The sequence below is a fragment of the Rhinolophus hipposideros genome (assembly GCF_964194185.1).
Source record: "Rhinolophus hipposideros genome assembly, chromosome: 6".
NCBI classification, from domain to species: domain Eukaryota; kingdom Metazoa; phylum Chordata; class Mammalia; order Chiroptera; family Rhinolophidae; genus Rhinolophus; species Rhinolophus hipposideros.
The window spans coordinates 58,718,065-58,740,251 of record NC_138052.1 but is presented as its reverse complement, the minus strand read 5'-3'; the positions used below and the strand labels follow the sequence as shown (position 1 = coordinate 58,740,251).

Sequence of the window (22,187 nt, the reverse complement as noted above, 5' to 3'; positions counted from 1 at the left end):
CGCAAGAGAAAAAAGCAAAAAGGATAAAAAAAAAATGAGAATAGTTTAAGGAGCCGCTGGGACAATATCAAGCATACCAACATTCACATCATAGGGGTACCAGAAGGATAAGAGAGAGAGCAAGGAATTGGAAATCTATTTGAAGAAATAATTATGGTAAACATTAGAAGATGGTAAACATTAGAAGAAATAATGATGGTAAACATTCCCAGACAAGAAAAAGCTAAAGGACTTCATCACCACCAACCACTATTAGAAGGAATGTTAGTGGGACTTCAAGATAAAAAAAATAAAAGATTATGAATAATAAATTGGCAATAACGACATACTTATCAATAATTACTTTCAAGTTAAATGGATTACATGCTACAATGAAAAGATAGGGGGCTGAAGGGAGATATCATGATCGCGAAGGTGGTTTTCCCAGGGCGAGGCTTATCCATTGCACTCCGGATGTGCTGACCCCTGTGATTTCCCCAAATGTGGAAAACTCGACTGCATAATTTGTGGTAGTGGAGGACTGCGTTCACGCTGTCCCCTGTATTTAAAAAAAAAAAAAAAAAAAGATAGGGGGCTGAATAGATAAGAAAACAAGACCCTTACATATTCTGACTACAAGATACTCACATCAGATTGTAAGACACACCCAAAATGAAAGTAAAAGGAGGGAAAAAGTTATTTCATGAAAATAAAAACAAACAAACAAGCTGGGGTAGCAATACTATACCAGACAAAATAGACTTGAAAAACAAAAGGCTATTACAAGAAGGACCTAGTAAACCCACTTCTGGATATTTATCTGAAGAAATACAAAATGCTACATTGAGGGGATGTGGTCATCCATATGTTCATTGCAGCATTGTTTACAATAGCCAAGATATGATGGCAACCTTGGTGTCCCTGAATGGATGAATAGATAAAGAAGAGGTGGTACGTATAGACAATGGAATATTACACGGCCATAAGAAAATGAAATCTGCCACAACATGGATGAACCTAGAAGGTGTTTTGTGCTGAGTACAGTAGTTAGACAGAAAAAGTCAAGTGTCATATGATTTCATTTATCGGTGGAATCTAGAGAACAAAATAAACAAACAAAACAGAAACACACTCATAGATACAGCGAACATTTTGATGGTTGCCAAATGGGAGGGAGTTTGGGGGTGGGGAAGAGGGGAAGGGATTAAGAAATACAAATTAGTTGTTACACAGTAGTCATGGGAATGTAGGGTATAGCATAAGGGATATAGTCAATAATGTTGTAATAACTATTGTGTCAGTTGGGTACTAAATCTATTGGGGTGATAGATGGAAGGGGGGTTGACGGAAGGGTAAAAAAGGTGAAGGGATGAAGAAGTACAAATTTTAAGTTACAAAATAGTCATGGGGATGTAAAGTAAAGCATAGGGAATATAGTCAAGAATATGGTAATAACTATGTATAGTGCCAGGGTACTAGTCAGGGGGATCTCTTCATAAATTAGATAAATGTCTAAACACTGTCCTGCACTTCTGAAATTAATATAAAATAACATTGAATGTCAAAAGAAAGAAAGAAAGTTCTTTCTATCTTTGGGAACCCCAGCATCACTATTCTATTGTCAGCTTTCGGTTGTATTCTAATTTAAAATGTAAGCATGCTAAATAAATTAATGTAATATAATGTAAAATTAGTGAGCTTCAGTTAATGTTAACTTACTCCATACACGTCCATATCCTTATTATACAGCCAAACTTTATTAAGGAGCATTTCATTTAACTGAAATTTGCCAAAACAAAAAAATAAAAAAAACTTCTCAATCTCATAAGATACAAACAATAAGGAAGATTTATTATCTCATATAGCAAGGGTTATATGGATAAGGAGTTGCCATTTAAAAAAAAAAAAAAGAAAGAAAAAAAATGACTATTGGGTAGATATCCAGAAGCATCGTATAATAATTTTTGGTTTATCGTACATTTTGGCATTGTGTGAAATATAGTCTTATTTCTATAATTTGTTTTAAAACCAGCTCAATAATGAATATGTTTTTGCCCTTACCTTGTCAACTTTGTAGAGTTACAATGTCTGTAGTGCTCTGTATTTTAATTTCCTCATCTATTTTGCCTCCAGAGAAAGAACAGTGTTTTTGTTGACACACAGTTGTACCTGATTTTCTGTCACATTATTTCTGCAACATTTCAGTTGGGGGTGCCAGAGATTTATAGCAAAGGCAGGCCACTATTATTAAATCCATTCCACTTTTCTAAGAGCATCATGAGACTGAAACTAAAAAGAGAAAAGGCTATATTGCTTATCTTATAAACATTTATTTTTCTAAATGATTGTGACCAATGCTATTATTCCCTTTTATTCACAATATATTTTTATGTCGAGACTATCAGGGTGTGAAATTCCTTCGGGTCAAAGTTTATAAATTAGAATTTTGGAAAGCATATTTGTATTTCAAATGAACTAAACCATTATTAAATTCTATGTTTACAGTTAATAAATTTATATTTATAAATTATAAAGACTAACAGAGAATCACTTACTACATAATATGTACAAATCAATATATAAAGCATCTAAGATACCCCACCTTTTGAATCCTGAGAGTACCAGAATGTAATATGTATTATATACTAGTTATTATTCCAGATATATGTTCTCTTTTAAAAAACTTGAGCCAATTGTTTTAAATTGCATACTATTTTGATAATTATCACAATTTCTTATTAAGTGTTCCAGAACCAGGACATAGAGTGGAGAATGGAAATATAATTTAGAAAAAAATACTCTAATTTCTTGCAAAATACAGTCATTCATTTAATTAAGAATCATTTAATTCAGCTTTTTAATCATGAGAAAAATCCCTAAATTACAGAAAGATTTTTTTGTTAAAGATCATGTCCCTAGTTGTTGTATTAGCTAGAAAATAACAATTATGTTCCTGACCCACTCCCAAATTAGTGCCCCCCCTTCCCCCTATAAAAGTATAATCTACCATCTACAAAATGAATAAAGAAAACAAGTTGGTTTGTGGTCACTGGCCTGTAAAGGAACTTTCAAACTATCTAAACTATTTTTGTTCATCGGTTGGGAGAATTTTAATTTACAGGGTTTTAGCCCTTTCTTTCACTATTATTTGTGTTATTTCTCCTTTCTTTCAGTTTCTGTCTCTGTTCTAGTCGTCTTTGTTGGAATTTTGAAAATGAGGTTTCCTCAATGATTTTCAAAGATGATGGATATAGAAAAGGATATGTACACACCTTGTTGGTACATGTCTGCAGGCCACTCTATATTAGTGGACATCAGAGTCTTATTTATCAATGCCTTTGCTGTAACCTCAGCGTTCTCTGACACACTGGAATTATTGTGCCCATTATCAATAAATATATAAAGAAAAAAGGTACATTCTACAGATAAATTTTTTTTCTGTTATGAATAAACAGTGTATCCTAAGACATAGAAATTATTTTTCTTCAAAAATGTTAAGTTAGTACTTTATTTTATTTACTTTATTCATGGAAAAGAGAGCAAGGACTATTAGAGAAAGGACTAAAATAAACAAGAATGCTATAAATTGACAATTAATGATATAAACAACTTTACATGAAATCCCTCTAATCAAGAGCTGTGAAGAGTATGAGATATAATGTACTTGGAACATAACAAGGTAGGTTACCGTAGTTTTATGGATTCTGGTAGAAGACATGATAATCCTGGGTTAGAGATGAAGAACAATACTTACTATTCACAACAGCTGCAGTAGCCTGAGTATCAGTATTTTGGCACATGTTCATTGAGTTCCAATTGCAACTGGTTGGTGTGAAAAAGGACCAGCTGTATCTACACATAGTTGGTTGCAATGAAGAAGAGGAATACTGAACTTAGAGGACCTGATTTCTTTTTTTTTTTTTTAATAATGGACAGTAAGCATGCTTACCCTTTCCTCCATAGAGAGAAACTATCATTCTTTTCCAAAGTTGTCCACTATTCAAACACATCTGAAAAATAACTCAGAACCAAAAACAGTACCTCACTTACAAGACATGCAGAAATCTGAGAGACACATGGAGAATTATCTTTCAACACCTTCTATCTTATTAAAATGTTTTCTTAGGATCTCCTTGTAGGGTAGAATAATTTTTGGAAACTTTTAGAGATGGAGAGAAGTCAAACAAACCCCATTTGAAAACAAAAGAGTGTTATATTATTCTAATGAGGTAACCTATAAAAGAAAAATAGAAAATAAAGCCCGTGTAGCAGACACTAGAATTTCTTTTACTCTTTCTGTGTGCCATTCCTCTGGTTTCTTTGCAATTTTATTTCTAAGGGTCTGCACTAGCAACTCTCTTCAGAGAACTTCCTTTGGGATACTAATGCCACTTTGTCTATACTTGCTGAGTTGAACGAGGCTGAGAGTTTACATTTCCTGATAGCTGCTTTTAGACAATAATTGATTGGTGCTCGAATTGAAAGCTCACTATGCTTCTAACCAAGACAAACACTGAAGTGGAGTTTACATACCCAAGTTTTCCTGAGGGATTTGGCTATATTTAAGTTCTGTGGAACTTTCTGGCAATAACATACTTCTTGACTTCTATTTCCTTTTCTGTTTTTATCTGTTATCTTCGTAGTTTCTCCTGATAGCACTCTTTAAGTAAATCACTTTCTTAAAAATTCTTCTCAGATTCTGCTTCTCGTTAACCATGCAAAGGAAAGATGAAAGAAAATGATAGCTACAACTTGAGGGCTTGCTACTATATCCCAGTACTCTGTAAGCACTTAATTGCATCCTCATAACAAGGTAGGAGGTAGGCATTATCATCCCTTTCTACTTAGGAGAAAGAGAGGTTCAGAGAGGTAAATTTACTTGTCCAAGTCCCATAGAAAGTAAGTGGTAAGCCCGATTCTGAAGCCATCTCCACCAAAAGACTGTGCTTCAAATACTATGCTGTAAGTTATAAGGAAGATAAAAAGATGAAGACCTCTCTATTCCTCTCTCCCTTTCTCCCTAACTTTTTCCTTCCCCCCTTCCCTACCTGACTCTCTTTCCCCAAAGAGTTTAGGAAATCTAGCTCAACTTTTAGTATTTGGAAATAAAAAAGAAGCTCATAAGAATATTTTCGTGAGACTTTTGGTTTAAAAGTTAACAGTTGCAGAATACAATCCATGGAGGTATTATAGCAGGGATCATATATAAAGGTCTGACAATTAAGTTTGCAAACTCATCCTAGAAAAAGTGCTACTACCTCATTGCTGAATTTTACTGCGGTCATCTTTTGAAGTACTCCCCTTGGGAAGCTATGCACCAATGCCAGCACCTGGTCCACCCTTCAAAGCAATTTTGGAATTTTTTTTCTGGAATGGCCATCAGAGCTGTCATCATATTACCCTTGACGTACTGAATATAATAAAAATGTTTTCCTTTCAATATATCCTTTATCTTTGGGTAAAGAAAGAAATCATTGGAGACTAGATCAGGTGAGTAGGGAGGGTGTTCCAATACAGATATTTGTTTACTGGCTAAAAACTCCCGAACAGACAGTGCATGTGAGCTGGTGCAGTGTCGTGATGCAAGAGGTCCTTCAGGACCATTTTTGCACACACCTTTCTCATGCCAAGATTTTCAATTAAGATTTTCTTGTTTCTCTATTAATCTTTACTTGGTCTGTTATGCTTCTCACAGTCAGCCAACGATTTTGACACACGATTTGATGAATTTTTGCAATGTTTTTGTCAGTTCTGCTTGTTACTGGCCGCCCTGACTTCTCTTCTTCAGTGACGCATTCTCTCCTCTCAGAAAAATGTTTAATCCATTTGTACACTGCCATTTTCTTCATGTCATTATCCCCATAAACTTTGACTAACATGTACTTGATTTCACTTCCACTCTTGCCAAGTTTAACAAAAAATTTAATGTTTGTTCATTGCTCTAAGTCAAGCTCAGACATTCTCGCAACAGCACACGAAAACACGAGACAATAATAATGATCGCCACTCATCAAGATACTGCCACACGTCGACATGAACACAACTGTGAGACAGTGATATATACCAAGATTATGAAACCTTACCGAGCTGTTTGTATAGTGCTGCCAATGTAAGTGCAGGGTGGCAAGTTCGTAAACTTAATTGTCAGACCTCGTATACATGGATAATGCTTTCCAGATGCTAATGATACCATTTTATCTTATAGACACATAACCCACCTAAGAGTAACTTTGTAATCAGTGTTTCTCAAACGTTAGGGTCAATAAAAATATAAGAATTATCCAGTCCATAGAGGTAGGAGCTGTTGAGTCAAGCTCATAGAACACCCAGATCCATATGTGTTTTCATTGAAAAAGTTTGCAGTACAGCTCAGTCAACTGCAATTGCATTACAGAATTGAACTACGGCAAGTCAAATGAGGCAAAAATGGAAATCAATTAATACTTAAAATATAGATAATTCATCCTAACATATAGTGATGTACTAGAAAATACGTATAAATTCATTATAATATTTTAATGTTCTTTTTCTTTTTTGTTTTACAATCTCTTTGCCTTTTTTCCTCTTTTTTTTCATATTTCTAGTATAGATATATTTCAGTTGGGGGTGTAAGAACTGATCCTTAGAAAACATAGATTACCAAACCTATGATGTTTGAAAGCCTCTAATGAGGTTCTCAGCTTTTCTGCAAATGTTGCAATAGAGGTACCTCCAGTATGTAGAGGCCACTGAGAAGAGCCAATCTAAAATGTCAAAGATCAGACTTGACAACAGAAAGCATATATTTCCAGAGGCACATAGATGGATATTTCGCTAAATTCTAACTCACCAGGCTGACACAGAGCAGATGTCTTAATGTAATTGCTTTGCATTATCAATAACTAACTAAAACGCCATGATTAAATCTGAATGAATGATTCTTGTACCTTTCCTCCTATTCTCCACATGACCTTGGCTTTATTTATTCACAGTGCCTGTGTAGATAAGAAGAGAAATAAAAAGCCTCCAGTCCAGTCCAGTCCTGATGCCACCATTCGATGGAAAGTTAGAAAGTCCAAAATACTGAGTTGAATGTCACATCTAACCCAATTTATTTATAGTTAATATTATTTTTAATAAACAAAACAAGTACAAGGACTTTATAAACTATAAATATGTCTTGTTATAGTTCACTAAATAAAGAAAAAAGCAAAACAACAGTAAGGACACAGGGAACATGGAAAGTTTCTATTTTATACAAAATAATATATGAAATTATTCCATAGACATTTGTCCTATTATTTTGATCAGTCAATAAAATAATAAAAGAGAAAATGAAATTATATTACTAAATGTATTAGGTTATATAATTTAAAGTTGAAAATTAAAAAGAAATTGACTATGAAACTGATAAATTGTGAATGATTTTTAATCTAATATGTAATCTGCGTGGAAGCATGTTAAATGATAAGGCATATGGAATGTTTGATTCTTAATGTACCAAATAAAATATTCAATACATTGAAATTTATATTCATTATAAAATTTAAAAGAACAGATATCATGTATAAAGTTGAAATAGTAAACATTTTTAAAAAGCTCTGATTTCCTTAAGCCTATTTCTAGAATTGTTCAACTAATAACTTTGAGATTTAGGAACACTCACAATCATATTTCACATGGTATAGCATGTTAGTCTACCCAGGTTTTCTTATATAATGATTTTTTCCTCACATTTCTCACATTCAACTGTAACATATATGATGATACTAATAGAAAAGGTTCAATAAGTCATATTTGTTTTACTAGAAACCCATCTGTTCCCTTCATTTTAACTGTATATCATCATTATCAACATTGAACTACTTTATAGAATTTGAGCCCAGTGGATACTCCATACATACATTCAAATCTCTAAATTAGTATGTAAAGATATAAGTTGCACATAATTAATTGACTAATACTTGGTTTCCTATCTAATCAAATTTTCATGTATTTAGGGTAGCTTTGGACATCATTATAAAATTTAAAAGTATTTTTTGTAGTCTTGACAATCATAGTTTCATCTTTTTTTGCCCCTTCATAGATATTCTAAAATGTTTGCTGATACTTTCTTGCCCATAATTGTCTCTTAATCTGAAGGCAATATGGCTTTCCAACCCACTCTTCTATAGAAATAACTATCAAAAAGTACAAACAAAAATGACTTAGGTCACTAAATTAAAAAATGCATAGTTCTCATTTACTTGACCATCCAACACTATTGACAACTGTTAGCATACTCTTTTACTTAAAACTACCTTTTGCCATTATTTTCATGGTACTATAATTCTCTAGTTTATATTCTAGCTCTTTAGAAATTTCTCTGTGTCCTCCCTCGTTTCTTTCTTGTGTTCCCAAGCTTAAATATTGGTCAGGATCCACTTCTCTCTATTCCTTGTCCCTGAAGCTAATTTCAAACCTTCTATGTCTTTAATTAAAATGATTAGGAGGAAGATTTTTAAAATAAATTTCTCTATTATATGTCACTTTTGAGCTGTATATATATATGCAGTAGTTTATTTTTCAAATGATCTACATTTATACCTCAGAATGATTAAGTTCTTCATTTCTTATAAAACTGAATCTCTAAGCATAATGTGAAGCTATTCGGCTATTGTGTAGGATGCCATTTTTCTTGACTTCACATCTGTTAATAATTTGCTTACCAAGATTCAGATGTGTTCTCAAATCACTTAGTGTGTGTTGCATTTATTACAATGATTATGTAATTTCATTCCATGTTAACTAAAATGATGAAATATGAATGCAGGGAGGTAGAGTTTATTCCTACCACAGTGAAATATCATGCTTTAGAAATTCTAAATTAAGTGGTATGGGTTTGGCAACATAGTAAGACTGGCGAAAAATAAATAATGAAATTGTTTTTTTTATTTGTTCAGAAGTTGACTTTAAATAAATAAGTTTGGAAGTCAAAGATAATTTATTTTGAAGGTGGGCCACAGAAGAAAAGATGGCCAATAACTTCAATAAGAAAACAAATAGCCAAAGGAAAGGCCTTGGATCTATAGCACTATATTGGTGAATGTAATATACAATAAAATGCTGTGGGTTAATGTATGGTGCTTAGTCTGTGTCAGTGTGCACACACCTTAATGAGTGCTTTCCCCTTTAATCAAACAACTGACAACAGACCACTTCTGAATGTTTAACATAAAAGAATGTTTACCACATATTCATGTATTTACTAGACAGTTCTCCTTGGATATATTCTAGGTGCCTCAAATTTAATGTATCCAAAAATTGAATATATTATTTCATTCCCCTAAAAGTACTTCTGGTATTTGCAAACTTTATTCTACTCCTGTTCATCTGTCTTTCCATTATGTGTGAATGACCAAATCAACATAATTACCCAGGCCTAAAACTTAGATTTTGTTTTTACATCCTCTCTCATTCTCTTCCAAAACTTTCTGCATAAATCAACTCCTAAATAGCTCTGGATTATATAACTTCTAGATTATTTAACCAACATTATACTTATTTGCTTGATGCATCTTGAAACTTTCTTTATTTTCCTGGCTTCCACAATACTTCCTGACAAATTCACACATATTAATTCATTCTTCCTTGTGTAATCCTAATTTACAATTCTGATAAAGGTCATTCATCTCACTGTTTAAAAACTGTTAATGATTATCACCCTAACTATAAAGTACTAATGATCTTCTTTTTGCCTTGCTTAATTCTCAAGCTCACCAATCAAAAATCCCTCTTCTACTCTTTTGTTCCTTAATGTGTCATATCCTCTTCATAACACATTGTGTATCATATGTATTATATTGTATTATGTAGCCCATCTTCTTAAAATTACCTATTTACTTATCTATTTCCTCCTTTTGACTCTAAACTCATTATTGATAGGCTTTATTTCTATCTCTTTCTCTCCAGAGCCTAGTAGAGCCCTGAAACATAGTAGACACAAGTTATCATAACAGATGAACTTGCCTAAATAAGGTTTTAAAGGAATGTCTCAAAGATGAGAATAGTATTGTTAGTTATAGCCTGAAACTGTATTATCAGTCATAAATAGTTTATTCCTTCCCCTCATTACTGATCAAATCTGAGGACAAACAATGTTGGCTATTTATTCCATAATTTACTAGAAGAGTCATCATAGCATTTTTCATGGAAGACCTGAGGAAACATGAGATTTACCAAAGGCATGGAAAAGGAAGATATCTTAGACTTTTCAAGCAGTTAAGAAATTATTTTCCATGTTAGACTATATCTACCTGAGAATATATTCCATTTCACTTTTTGACTCTGTCTGTGATTTGACAGATAGTAGCCTCCTGTTAAGGGAACAGCATCCAGGAATTCCAGGCAGCAACCATCAGGCAGTCCTTGGGAGGTGTGTGTGTGTGTGTGTGTGTGTGTGTGTGTGTGTGTGTGTGTGTTCCACAAAGTATGTCTGGAAAGACCAAACACATCCTGCAGACTTGGAATACCAACACCTGAAGCTCTGAGCTCCGGTGGGATTAGGAGTGATGACCCGCAGAAAACAGTCTGCCAGTGCCCTCCCTGGATGCTAATCCTAAACAAATAATTTGGACTTGTGAACATTCATTATTTGCTTAAGCAAAAAAGGCAGTCAGTATCTCTCAAAATAAGATTAAGATTTGAAGGGACTCTGAGAAGGAAGCAGTACACCCGAGGGCAAGTGAGTTGGGTTAAGTACTAATATATTACCTCTCTGTGAATAGCTGAATGTATTACCAGGGAAAGTCACATTCAGCGACTGATTTTTAACATTCACACTCTCTCCTTGTAATCCCTCTGTCCTCTCCAAGTTCCCAACCCTTCAATTCATAAAGTTACACACATGTTCTTCTTGGAAGACATTTTGGGACAGTGTGCCATAGGAACAGTGTAACCTGTTCCACTCACCCTCTTGATTGTGACTGCAAAGAGAGAAAGAAGCATTGTCAAAGGAACAATGTCTAATAGTTCCAGGAACTTACTAGAATGCAGTATAATGAGCTCTGGTCTCTGGGAGGGAAGGGGGAAAGCATTTGGTATTATAAAGCAGCTTCTAAGCTTCCAAGTAATAACTCATGAGATTAAAAAAGAAAAAAAAATCCACTTTACCTCACTAAGCTCCAGGGTCACAGTTTGCAGGTGGATTCAATTTAAATTTGTGTATAAAAATACTGTAATGTATTATTTTTCATGTAGTGAGAGTTTTATTTTTATAATCCATCTATATTCAGTTTTATAGTCCATTTACAGTCCACTCTATATTCATAGCCATTTTAAAACATATCTTTACTGATTGTAAACTCTTGTTTTAGTCAAAATTCATAAACTAGTTTTTAACATAGATGGGGTCTCTAACTTGACAGTATAATCATAATGAGCTTTAAATGTTACCTCCAATTGTAGCTATAGCTATCTGTATACAAATGTATTTCTGTAGAGACTTTTCTATGCCGGCATGTTTAGGCAAAGATTATCCATATGAGAGAATAATATTATATCATGTAAATACTAGAGAAACAGTCTGATTCTCAATTTCACAAATAAATCCTTGTTTAAGAATTGGAAAAGATAGTGTCAAAATAGTGTTATATATTAGCATAGCAGATAGGCAAGCACTTTGGCAATTTTTTGATATATCAAATGAAATTAAAATTGTTAATGTCTAAAATATATTTAAAATATTACATATGTTTTACATTACCTGAGAAATGGTATGGCTTAACGACGTTCATGCTCAAAGACAGGTGCATCTCAGGACAGAAAATAGATTTCTCGTATCAGTAGAACATATTAATATTTCTATCATTTTTGTTTCAGTACAACTCTTCTGGAGATGGAAGCCATTTAATAAAACCTATAATAGTATTAGGCTTACCATTTTAATGTGAAGATTAATATCTTATTAACACATAAGTTAAAGTAATAACCACTTGTAAAATCATTTAGATTTAAAAATAAGTTGAAAAAGGTAAGCAGATTATTTGAAACTCAAAGAATTAATTTGAAATTTAGTTGTTTTCAAAAGTATGTGGGAAATTTAATATGGGGTATGATATTAAGGCAGCTGAAATGTTAGATTTTTAAAACTCACTCTACATGACTAAAATGTTGTAACTTGGGCAAGTTCAAACCAGAGATATGATGGGAATTTGTTCAAAAAGGGGTAATGCAAAATGTAAATCAATAAGCATTTAGTATTAACATAATTAACTCAAATACAGAGGTTAGCTTCAGTAAGTACAATTAGGAGGAGCACGACACCATGTCCAGACAGCAAGTTTGGACAAGAAGAGATTAGATCAACTGGGGAACACAAAAGGGGCAAACACCAGGAAGCAGGAAAATTCTTCAGAACACAACATAGTGTTGTGGAAGCTTGGAAGGAACCTATGATCTAGTCTTGTTCTAAATCAAATGGTGAGCTAAGTACGGTAACTAAAGAGGTTATCCAATGTGAGGGTTTTCTAGTTAGAAGCCCAGTTGTTGAATTAAGCCAGTGAAGCAAGAGGAACTGGGCTGTTTCATACATGAGCATTAGAATCTTACCTCTAGTGTACGGAATCCTGGTTCTTGAAGGGTATGAGAAAATTCAGAGTTCTGGGTATAGTTGCTGGTGTTAGGAATTAAGTTGTTGAGAGAATAGGAGAAAATTTATTTATCTATTTACTTAATATGAGAGCACCTCTCAAATAACTTATGCTTCCTGATTACAGCATCAACAAACATATTGATGAGTAAAATGAAGCTATTATTCAGTGAAGGAATTAAAATAGTCTTAGAGATAATACAAACATGATATGGAAGGTAACAATATTAAACAACAAATTATGATTAATGCAGTTGAAATTAAATGAGACTTCTGTTTTATTTTTAATTGTTTTTGGTATTGTCACTGACTTTGTTTATTGATAGTTAATTGAAGTGTGCAGTGTTTGAGTGTTCAAGACCAATTTTTTTCAAAAACCTAAAATATATAATGTGATATTCTAAATAGTGTGAAGATAATAAATATACAAAACTATATCCCATAAAAATGTTAGGAAGTAGTTTATGAAAAATTAAAATACAGCAGTTAAAACCAAAATCCTAAATAAGGAAAATATAAGTAAAATATATAAATAAATAAAATATAAGTAAAATATATAAATGCCTAAATTCAAAATATTGCAAGATATGCAATCAATAAAAATAACTAGGTTATTTAAAACTAAGATTTTAGGACAGTAAGAGTGAAGAAAAGACTGTTTTACTCTTAGTTTTCTACCATTAACTTCCAGGTTCAAGTAGATTTCACAGCTCCTGCTTCCAAGGGTTGAAAGCTCAGGGCAGGTGCTAGTCTACAAGGTGACTCTATGAATAAACAAAAGGATCTTGCTCTGGGCATATGCTTTCATGAGCAGTGGTGTCTTTGTGTGAAGGAAAAGTAAGCTCTTTCTCCACAGCAATGCAGCCAGCGCATGCTGGGTTGGGGAAAGGGAACACAATCCATAGGACTGGCAGAGGGTGAGCTAGATTTCAGTCATACTCAATACCTCAGAACAAATTGAGTAGCCTTTTTACTGCTGCCTCTAAAGCAGGACCTTGAGCCTAAGCTGATGATATAAGTAAGCTTTAAACCTTTATCTAGTTTTATTTGTGAGAGAAAGTAAACAGCTTAATGGAAAGCATCCCTGGTGGGGATGCTTTCACTCCAAGGACAGCTGCTTAACTAGGCAAATAAGCAGAGGGGGAAAAAAAGTAGAAACAAGAATGAGAAATGGACAATACAGTACAGCGGGGTGGGAGGAAGACATTAGTGAATACAAATTCAATCTGTTTTTTATAGACTAATAATGAAATAGCACACTTTGGATCTCTAAAGATAATATTATAAATGTCTGTCTCCCTTATTAGACTTGAATATCTGAGTAGAATTGTTCTATTCATTGCTTTATCTTCAAATCTAGTTTAGTCTTTGACACATGCATAATCTTATCTTTAGCTATCCAAAGTTTGCTATTTCATTATTATGTTTGTTAATGTTTGGTGACAAGTACTAATAGAAAGATGAGACGATATATGTTAGATGATAGATAGATGATAGATATAGAGATAGATACAGTGAAGCTTGTGTCTATCTCTTAGGGCAGGAAAAAGGGTTCAAGTCTTGTTTTGATTTTTGATTATGATTCAGAATTCAATTAAAGAACATAAGTTCATGTTCATGGTGTTTTGAAGTCCTAATTATTTTGGCAAATTATATTTTTATTTAGACTGATTTAGGACCATTTTGAAGTAAAAATGGATAATAGTTCTAAAACTCTATAATACAATCTGCATAGATTTAGAATTACGTATTTGCAATTCATTTTATTCTCCCATTCAACAAACTTTTATTGAGTGTTTACTATGTGTCACATACTACATTAACTCGAGGAGCTCTTAATGTACATAGTAAATTTGACAAACAAGACAATATATTAAACACAGAGAATACTTTATAACAAAACGTGTGCACAGCACATCTTGTAAGGATAAAGGAGAGGAAGCTAACTTATCTGGGGATAGAGGGAATCTGGGAAAGAATCCTTGAAAGAGACTGACACTCAAATCGAATTGTGATACATTAATAGTTACCCAAGTGAAGAAAACTATAGGGAGGAAGACATTTCAGGATAATGGAACATGATCACATGAGCTCAAAATGATTGTAACTAAGTAGATTAGAATGTTTGGCCTAGAGGAGTGCTGGAATGGATGGTCCTGAGTAGAGAGCCTGACATATAATTCACCATAGATTTTCCATGACATGCAAAAGACTTTGACGTTTATTTTGAGAATAATTGAGAACCTATAATAGGTTTTAAAGTATAGGGTTGTTATAACAAGATTACATTTTTAAAATGTATCCCTGACAGCAGTGGGGAAGATAAATTGTAGGAATCGGAGATTGGGGAAAGAGACATTAATTTATAAGAGCAAGTCAGCAATTTAGCGTATGGACTACTAGGGCTAGAAATATATAGAATGTACAGGCAGAAAAAATTTGACAAAAAATTAAGGGACTAGAGCTAAAATAATTCATTGATTTGACGTGGGCATAACATGGTGGCTTCTGACTTGGATAAGAGTTTTGTTTGTTTGTTTAATAATGGCATTCCCAGAGCTTAGAAGCACAGGACAAAGAACAGTTTCCAGTGGCACCTGAGCTTGAGTTTTGAGTTCAAAATACTTGGCACATTTTCATATTGAGATGCTCTGTTGAAAGTTTAATATAGGTCTTCAACTCATAAAGAGAAACAGAGAAAGAGAGAGGAAGAGACAGAGAGATGCAGATGGACAGACATGATAGTTGAAATTGTGGATGAGTTTCCTTATTGTCATCCAATGTGAATCCTTTTGTTACTTGGCTACAGTTACTTGTTACTTTCTATGTTCAGGTTTTATTCTATATTCCAATTCATTCATCTTTACAATAAACATGCTACAACAATGCCTGTAACTAGCAGACTAGAGATTTGGAGATGTTGGGAAAGAGATAGTGTCAGAATTATTTACATATCCCATTTATATAGCATGTACAATTATTTACATGTGGATAGGACAGCTATTTTAGCTCCAGAACTTACAGACAAGCCATCAACCAGTGCCCAAACCTATTTCCAGAGTATGACTATTACACTGACCCGACTCCTGCTTCCATTAATATGAGTTTGATTGGTGGTCCTCTGACAGCCCTATTGCTTGATGAGTCTACCCTGACCTACTTGTCTGATTGCTCTACATATTCTTGATCTTCAGCCCGTCAGCCTGATTCCCTTAATTCTGAGGTTGATGTTATGAGAATAGATGAACAAGTGGCTCATTATACATTCATTTTGAGTCCCCAACATATAACAAATGCCCAAACTATGTTATCAATATCTTATCAAAGATGTCAAATATCTAGGTGGGTTGTTCATAATCAGAATGACTTTAGCTTACTTAAATAACATTTGTTTCTTATCCAGCTACTGGTATCCATGAAAACCAATCAATTTATCCATCAGAATAAGTTTCAATTAGCCTTAACTGAGAAATTTTCAAACTTTCCAGATTCTATCATATACCTACCAGTCAGTATATCCTTTTGCAACTAAAAACCTAAGCATGCCTAACCATATCTTTTAACCAAAAGAAATATAGGAGAGTGATATAATTAAAATAAATATATAAACAAACAAACAAACAAATAAATAGATAGATAACATGGAGAAAGAAGAGACACATGAACACAAATTATGTCTACAAAGAAATTAAGAAGGAAAAGGTTAAGAGAAAAATAAATTAAAAAACAAGAACAAGAGAGAAAAAGTGAGCAAGTGAGATGATAGAAGATGACCGAAAGAACATGATGAAAGTGTTCTAAAGTCAAATACTTGGTTTGATTATAAAAAGCAGAAGCAACAATCCTGAACTGACAGATTAAAAACAAACTAGGTCAGCATTCCCCAGTAGATATTCCCATCTATTTTATTTTCTAAGATAGTTTCAAACATTTTTCTTGAGGAGAAAAATCATTCATTCCAATTTTAGTTCCCATTTTTGGAACATGTTATCTTAGAGCATTTGAAATGGAATTTCTGCCTTTATTATTTTTATCTTCTATTTGTCAATCACAGAATGGTATAGTCAGGCATTCACAACCATTTTTTTAAGGAAAACATTTAAACCAATGATTATTATGGCACATAATCAATAAAGCAAAGACCTAGATTTTCCCCCCTTATTTTTCTACTTAAAATATAATTAAATACAGATTATTTTGATACAGAAACATACATTTATGCTCAATATCATTTAGGGTAACCAATTTCCTATGGTGGACATACAAAATAGCATTTCCAAAGTCCAGCATCACTTAAATGTTGCTCTCCCTTTAGAAGGACTCAGCTGGCCTCTTGGTGTCAGTATTCATTGCTGCACTGCTCTAATACTTTATCATTTGCACATGGTGGTGTGAACCCTCTCTTCGGGCATGTAGACTTTGTCTTACCAAGGTACGTGGACTGGGGCAGGTACACATGGAAAAACTTTTTGGAAAAGTGTGGTGTTGTCTAGTTTTCTATTGAATAACTATATTCTTCAGTACACACAGAAGCACTTGAGTGAACAATAATGCAGAGATCATTAAAAATAAAGCAGAATCTGGAATAGTGGAGACTTTCTAATTGTTCCTGGGTGATTTAGAATATGATACAAACATGACTACTAGAAAGATTTGCAGAAGGAAAAGTTATTTATTTATTTTCCTTCCCACTTCCAGAGTCTCAATTAAGAGTATCTCTAGCTACAGATAGTGTTTATGCATATATCATTCTTCCGGAGATGTTATATAATGGATAGTGATTTATCAATTAAACCTATTCCTTAATCCATGCGAACATTCTTATATATGTATATTTACTGCAACAATTGAAAATAAATATAATACATTTAAGAAATTTTAACATACAAAAATGTTATAAGAACTTATATCGATTTCTTGCCATTTCTTGCCTATTAATAGTTTTACAGTTCCTGAAAGAATACTATGCACTTTGCATATTGTTGAGTTATTTCCCCCGCCAAATACTGACATTATTTTAACATGAATGTCCATGGTTTATTGACTAGAGGGTCAATTGTTCAGGAAATATAATAAACTTTTAGTATAAGCAACGTTGGAACAAACACAAAAACAAATGGATCTATTATACTTATTCTGAAAGATGGTATCATAGTTTAAGTACTGCTAGAACTCCAAAGATATTTTGCAGGGCCTCTGAGGTTCAGAGATGCCAATGGATTGAAGCAACAATATAGATCCAAAACCTACGGTTAATATACATTCCCCAAACAATAAAACCAACAAAAAAACAGAAGTTTGATTTACTTAAATATTTAACAAAAATTTATTGCAAGAGATATTTTTCACTGAATTTACAGTTTCAAGGAACATGGTACAAAACATAGTGCCATCAGCTTTGTCTAAACATTAAATAGGTGCAAATACACAAAGATTTAAATAAAAAACAAAGAGCATACTTTACAACATAAATTACAGTACTATAAATATATTTTATGTACATTATACATACACTTAAGACATCATTTTAATATACAGCATATATTGTATTGATTTTTAAACTATTCAGTGCCTTAATAATATTATATATCAGAAACTAAGTATTTATTTGCATCGTTAGACTTACAGTAAATGATTTCATATCAATGAGGCCATATTTTGGCTAGTTTCTTTCCAACCTTTAAATGGGCAATTATCCACTTAACTGAGCATTTATGCATATAGCAGTAGTTTTCACATGAATATTTTCTTTCCCGTTCATGGTGATGACTAGAAGAGGGGCTGTAGTGGGATGACAGTAGGGTGTGGGGAAAGCAGTGAAGGAAAGAGTGCGTGGGGTAAAGGCGGGAAAGCCAGATGGCTAGGATGAAGAACCGAAGCTGGAATGATTGGCATCTGAGGAGAAGCAATAAAAGTTGGCTGATTCCCTGGACAAAGACTGGGTCCTGCGGGTCCTACTGAGATTTGAGGTAATGGTGTTCTAGTGAGAGCTGGGACTTGGGACAGAAACTGTTGGTGTGGCTGAAGCACTTTAAAGTTTCCTGCAGCTGCGGCTGCGGCTGCAGCTGCAGCAGCTGCTGCGTGCTGCTGCAGAACAGTGTGGTGGATGGTGGTTACCGAGGTAGAACATAAGGGCTGCTGCAAAGACAAAGGCTGCAGAGGTATGCTGGGGGGTGGGAGAGCAGCTGGAGGAAAAGTGAATTTGACCTTGTTGGCCATCATGTTCGGTGGTATGATGTGCTGGTAGACCTCACAGGGTAGGTTTTTGAATTTGTCGTGGTTTTCTATTGGGATCAACAATGCTTGTTCTGGTAAAGCCAGTGGAGCCAGGATTTGCTCTGTCGTTACAAAGGTGTGGCCACTGACATGGGCTTCTTTGAATGGTAGCCGTGGTGGTGCGTTAAGAATTCCTGAATTAAAACGCAGCCACTCAGTTGATGCCTCATTCACCTTTCCTTGTGGAAGGGCTTCAGCCAGCTCATAATGGCAAAGGTATGATTTAGGTTGTGACTGTCTGAAGTTCCTTTCAATATTAGGCACTTTGAAAGGAATTTGCTTTTCATTAATATTTATATTCTTGGTTCTTTCTTTGTGTTCCAACAAGGTATTGTCAATGTCTTCTTTTGTTGGGGCACTAGCTACATAGACAGATGTGGTGGATACATTGGAAATCTCTGGCAATTCACCAGCAGTGGTATCCATGACTAAATGCTCAGTTTCACCACTAGTTCCAGGAGGAAGGAGACTGCTAGGGTGTAAAGCCAGTTTGTTTTCTACTTGTTCTGTTTGTTCTGAGTTCCTTTCGACATTCACAGTTTCTTCTGGTTTTATTTCCTCATTTGTGTCTTTATTTGTTAACTCATCCTGGTGACATAAGGAAGAATTCCCACTCATGGGATAATCTGTATTTTCTTTGAGTTCTAAAGCTTCAAATCTCATGTGGAATCTGCTTCTTTTTCTCTTCCGTTTCCTTTTAGGCTTAAAGGGAGCAGAAGTACGTGGTGGTCCCCAAAATTCTTCTGGTGAATAATTTTGTCGATTTAAACTTTCATCTGAAGAATAAGAGTATGAATGCTGTCTACGTTTTTGATGAAATCTTTCTGATTCATTGAGAGAATTATAACCTCTTTTAACAGCCTGATTCTGACTTACATGTTTCATGTCATTTTGAAGAACGAGGCATCTGTGATCCTGACTAGAGCTGGACAGTTTGGCTTTACAACTGCAGTAAGTTCTGGAGTATGTTAAATTATGCTTCCCAGAATGCATCATTGTTGGGTTGGATTGTCCATTTAAAACAACCGAGTTATTTGTACAGTGGTTTTTAGAACTAATATTGTTGTTATCATTATTATATTCAGTGTTCCAGGTTTTATACATTTCTTCATTTTCACTTAAGTAGATGGATGCTGACTTGGGCTTTTTAACAGGTAATTGATGTGAGTCCAATAATTGCTCCACAGCTAAATACTGCTTTTCTGAAATTGTTTCCAGTAGATTTTTCCTAGTTGTATCAGTGTAACTATTTTCCATTTCCATTTTGAAGTGAGTTTTTGATTCTTTGGTTTTCTCCCCATAATGATGTCGACATACCTTTCTTCTTTTTTTCTTTCTTCTACTTTTATGGAAGCAGTGTTCGTGAGTATCTTTCAACCTTTGTTTGCTGTATTTTTCATCTAGAGAGTCCTGTTTTATTTGCTTTTTAATAAAATTATATTTTTTTGTTTTTCTGATCTTGCAGGAAATATTTCTATACCTCTGACCTGTATTCTCATTTTTTCCAGAATCACAACTACTGGAGAGTGTATCTTCAGCCAAAAGAGAAGTGACTTGGGTGGATTCATTTCTGCTACCTCCAATTTTATAATCTGGAAGTCGGGAGATAGATGTGTCTTTGCAATCCAAAACTGGTCTCTCGCACACGTCCTCTACCTTCTGCTGAGAATAAAGATCATTTAAGGGCAGCTTATTTTTATTGAGACTGCTGTTTAATTTAGTGGATTTGAAGTCAAAACAGAGAGGATTACAGCTGTAGGAAATTGATGGTTGAGTAGTTGTGAAAATCAGCATTTCTGATGGCCACTGTAGAACTGTGGATCCATCTTTGTTAAGTACAGGTACAAATGGCTCACATGGTCTTTTATAGAAATCTGCTTTTTTATGTAAGGTTATATTACCCTCTTCAGACTTTAAAGGGGCCAACATCTCAGAATCATGGTTTTGATTTTCAACTTCAATTGTGGGTGCATCATTGTCCTTAATATTTCCTTCTATGGTAGCTTGCAAAGATATGCATTCATTAGCCATATCAAGAACGGTGCATTTATTCCCTAACAACTCACAACTGTTACCAGTCATAGGTATGTCTTCATTAATAACAACATCTTCCAGTGGTATTTGATCTGCTGATGGGACTGAATTTTGACAATTACCTGCATCTGAAGATAAAGAGAGTTGAAACTGGCAAAACGAAGGTAATAATAATGTATCTTTTTCAATAGGAACTTCTTTCATGTCTTGAGTTTGGGCAGTTTCTTTGTCAGTGCACATTCCCTCTGGTGGATGAAAAGAGTCAGCTTTCTCCTCAGAACTCAGAAGCACATCTGTTGGTGAAGATAGTTGAAGATGACAAACACTAGGGACAAACCTACTTTTTCTGCTAAATCCTTTTTCCACAGAGGCATCATCATTGTATTCAGAGAAGGCTGCAGCTGAGGATTCCAGCTTCACCGATGCTTTCTTTGGAAATGCAAAAGAAAAGCCAATTTTGTGTCTGTGAATTCCCGGGGCTTGATCTCCAAGTTGATTATTTTTTGTATCACTATTTGCACTTTCTGGATCTGCAGCAACAGTGGTGACATCTTTAGCATTCTCTTCATTATGAATCAAAGTATATTTGAAATCTTCCTGGTTATTAACTGAATCCACAACAGCTCTTTGGGAAATTTCATTACAGTTTTCTCTAACAGTAACAGTTGTTGACTTGAACATGGGGCCACTTCCGGGAGCACTACAAAAAGTAGAAAAGTATATATTGGATAGGGCACTTCTGAGGAAAAAACATTCAAACACATTCATCTTAGAAAAGTCACTATAAGATGTTCCTTCAATTAAAAAAAAATCTTTGTAAGATAATTACTTTCATATAATATGATTGCCTTCCTTAGTGCCACAATTTCATTTAGTTATTTGTTATTGTTTGGGGTAACTTGGAGGTGCTATCATGATGTTACTTTTATAACTATGAACAGCAATGCTGAGGATATTCCTATGCTCTCACCAGTGCTTCTTGACCAAGACTTTTTACTCCTGTGGCCTCTTCGGTGACACTTTGGAGTATAGTAGAATTCTCTAAAATAAAAATTACTTTTAATGCACAAATACTTAACATCATTGATACTATATGGAGAATAAGAAGGAAATTAAAGAAACATCCTCAGTCATGACTTCAGAAGGGCTGGGAATTCACTAACGTTCACTGCAAGTCTAACACAGGCCAGGTAGCATGCTGCAATATAAAAAAAGTGATAATACTAGCTCGATGAGAGCTTTGAGTCTTTGGAATTGCTATTCCTAATATTTAAAAATTACATTGGAGTTA

At 34.1% G+C, this 22,187-nt stretch overlaps 1 protein-coding gene across 1 annotated transcript in view; it reads right to left on the bottom strand.

The window, feature by feature from the left end:
* Positions 1 to 17,147: 17,147 nt before the first annotated feature.
* Positions 17,148 to 22,187, bottom strand: part of ZNF804A (zinc finger protein 804A) — a 268,428-nt gene continuing 263,388 nt past the window's right edge. Inside the window, exon 4 of the mRNA XM_081051688.1 lies at positions 17,148 to 21,596. Within this exon, the coding sequence (XP_080907814.1) occupies positions 18,356 to 21,596 (3,241 nt within the window). The 3' untranslated portion in view covers positions 17,148 to 18,355. The remainder of the gene's footprint in view (positions 21,597 to 22,187) is intronic.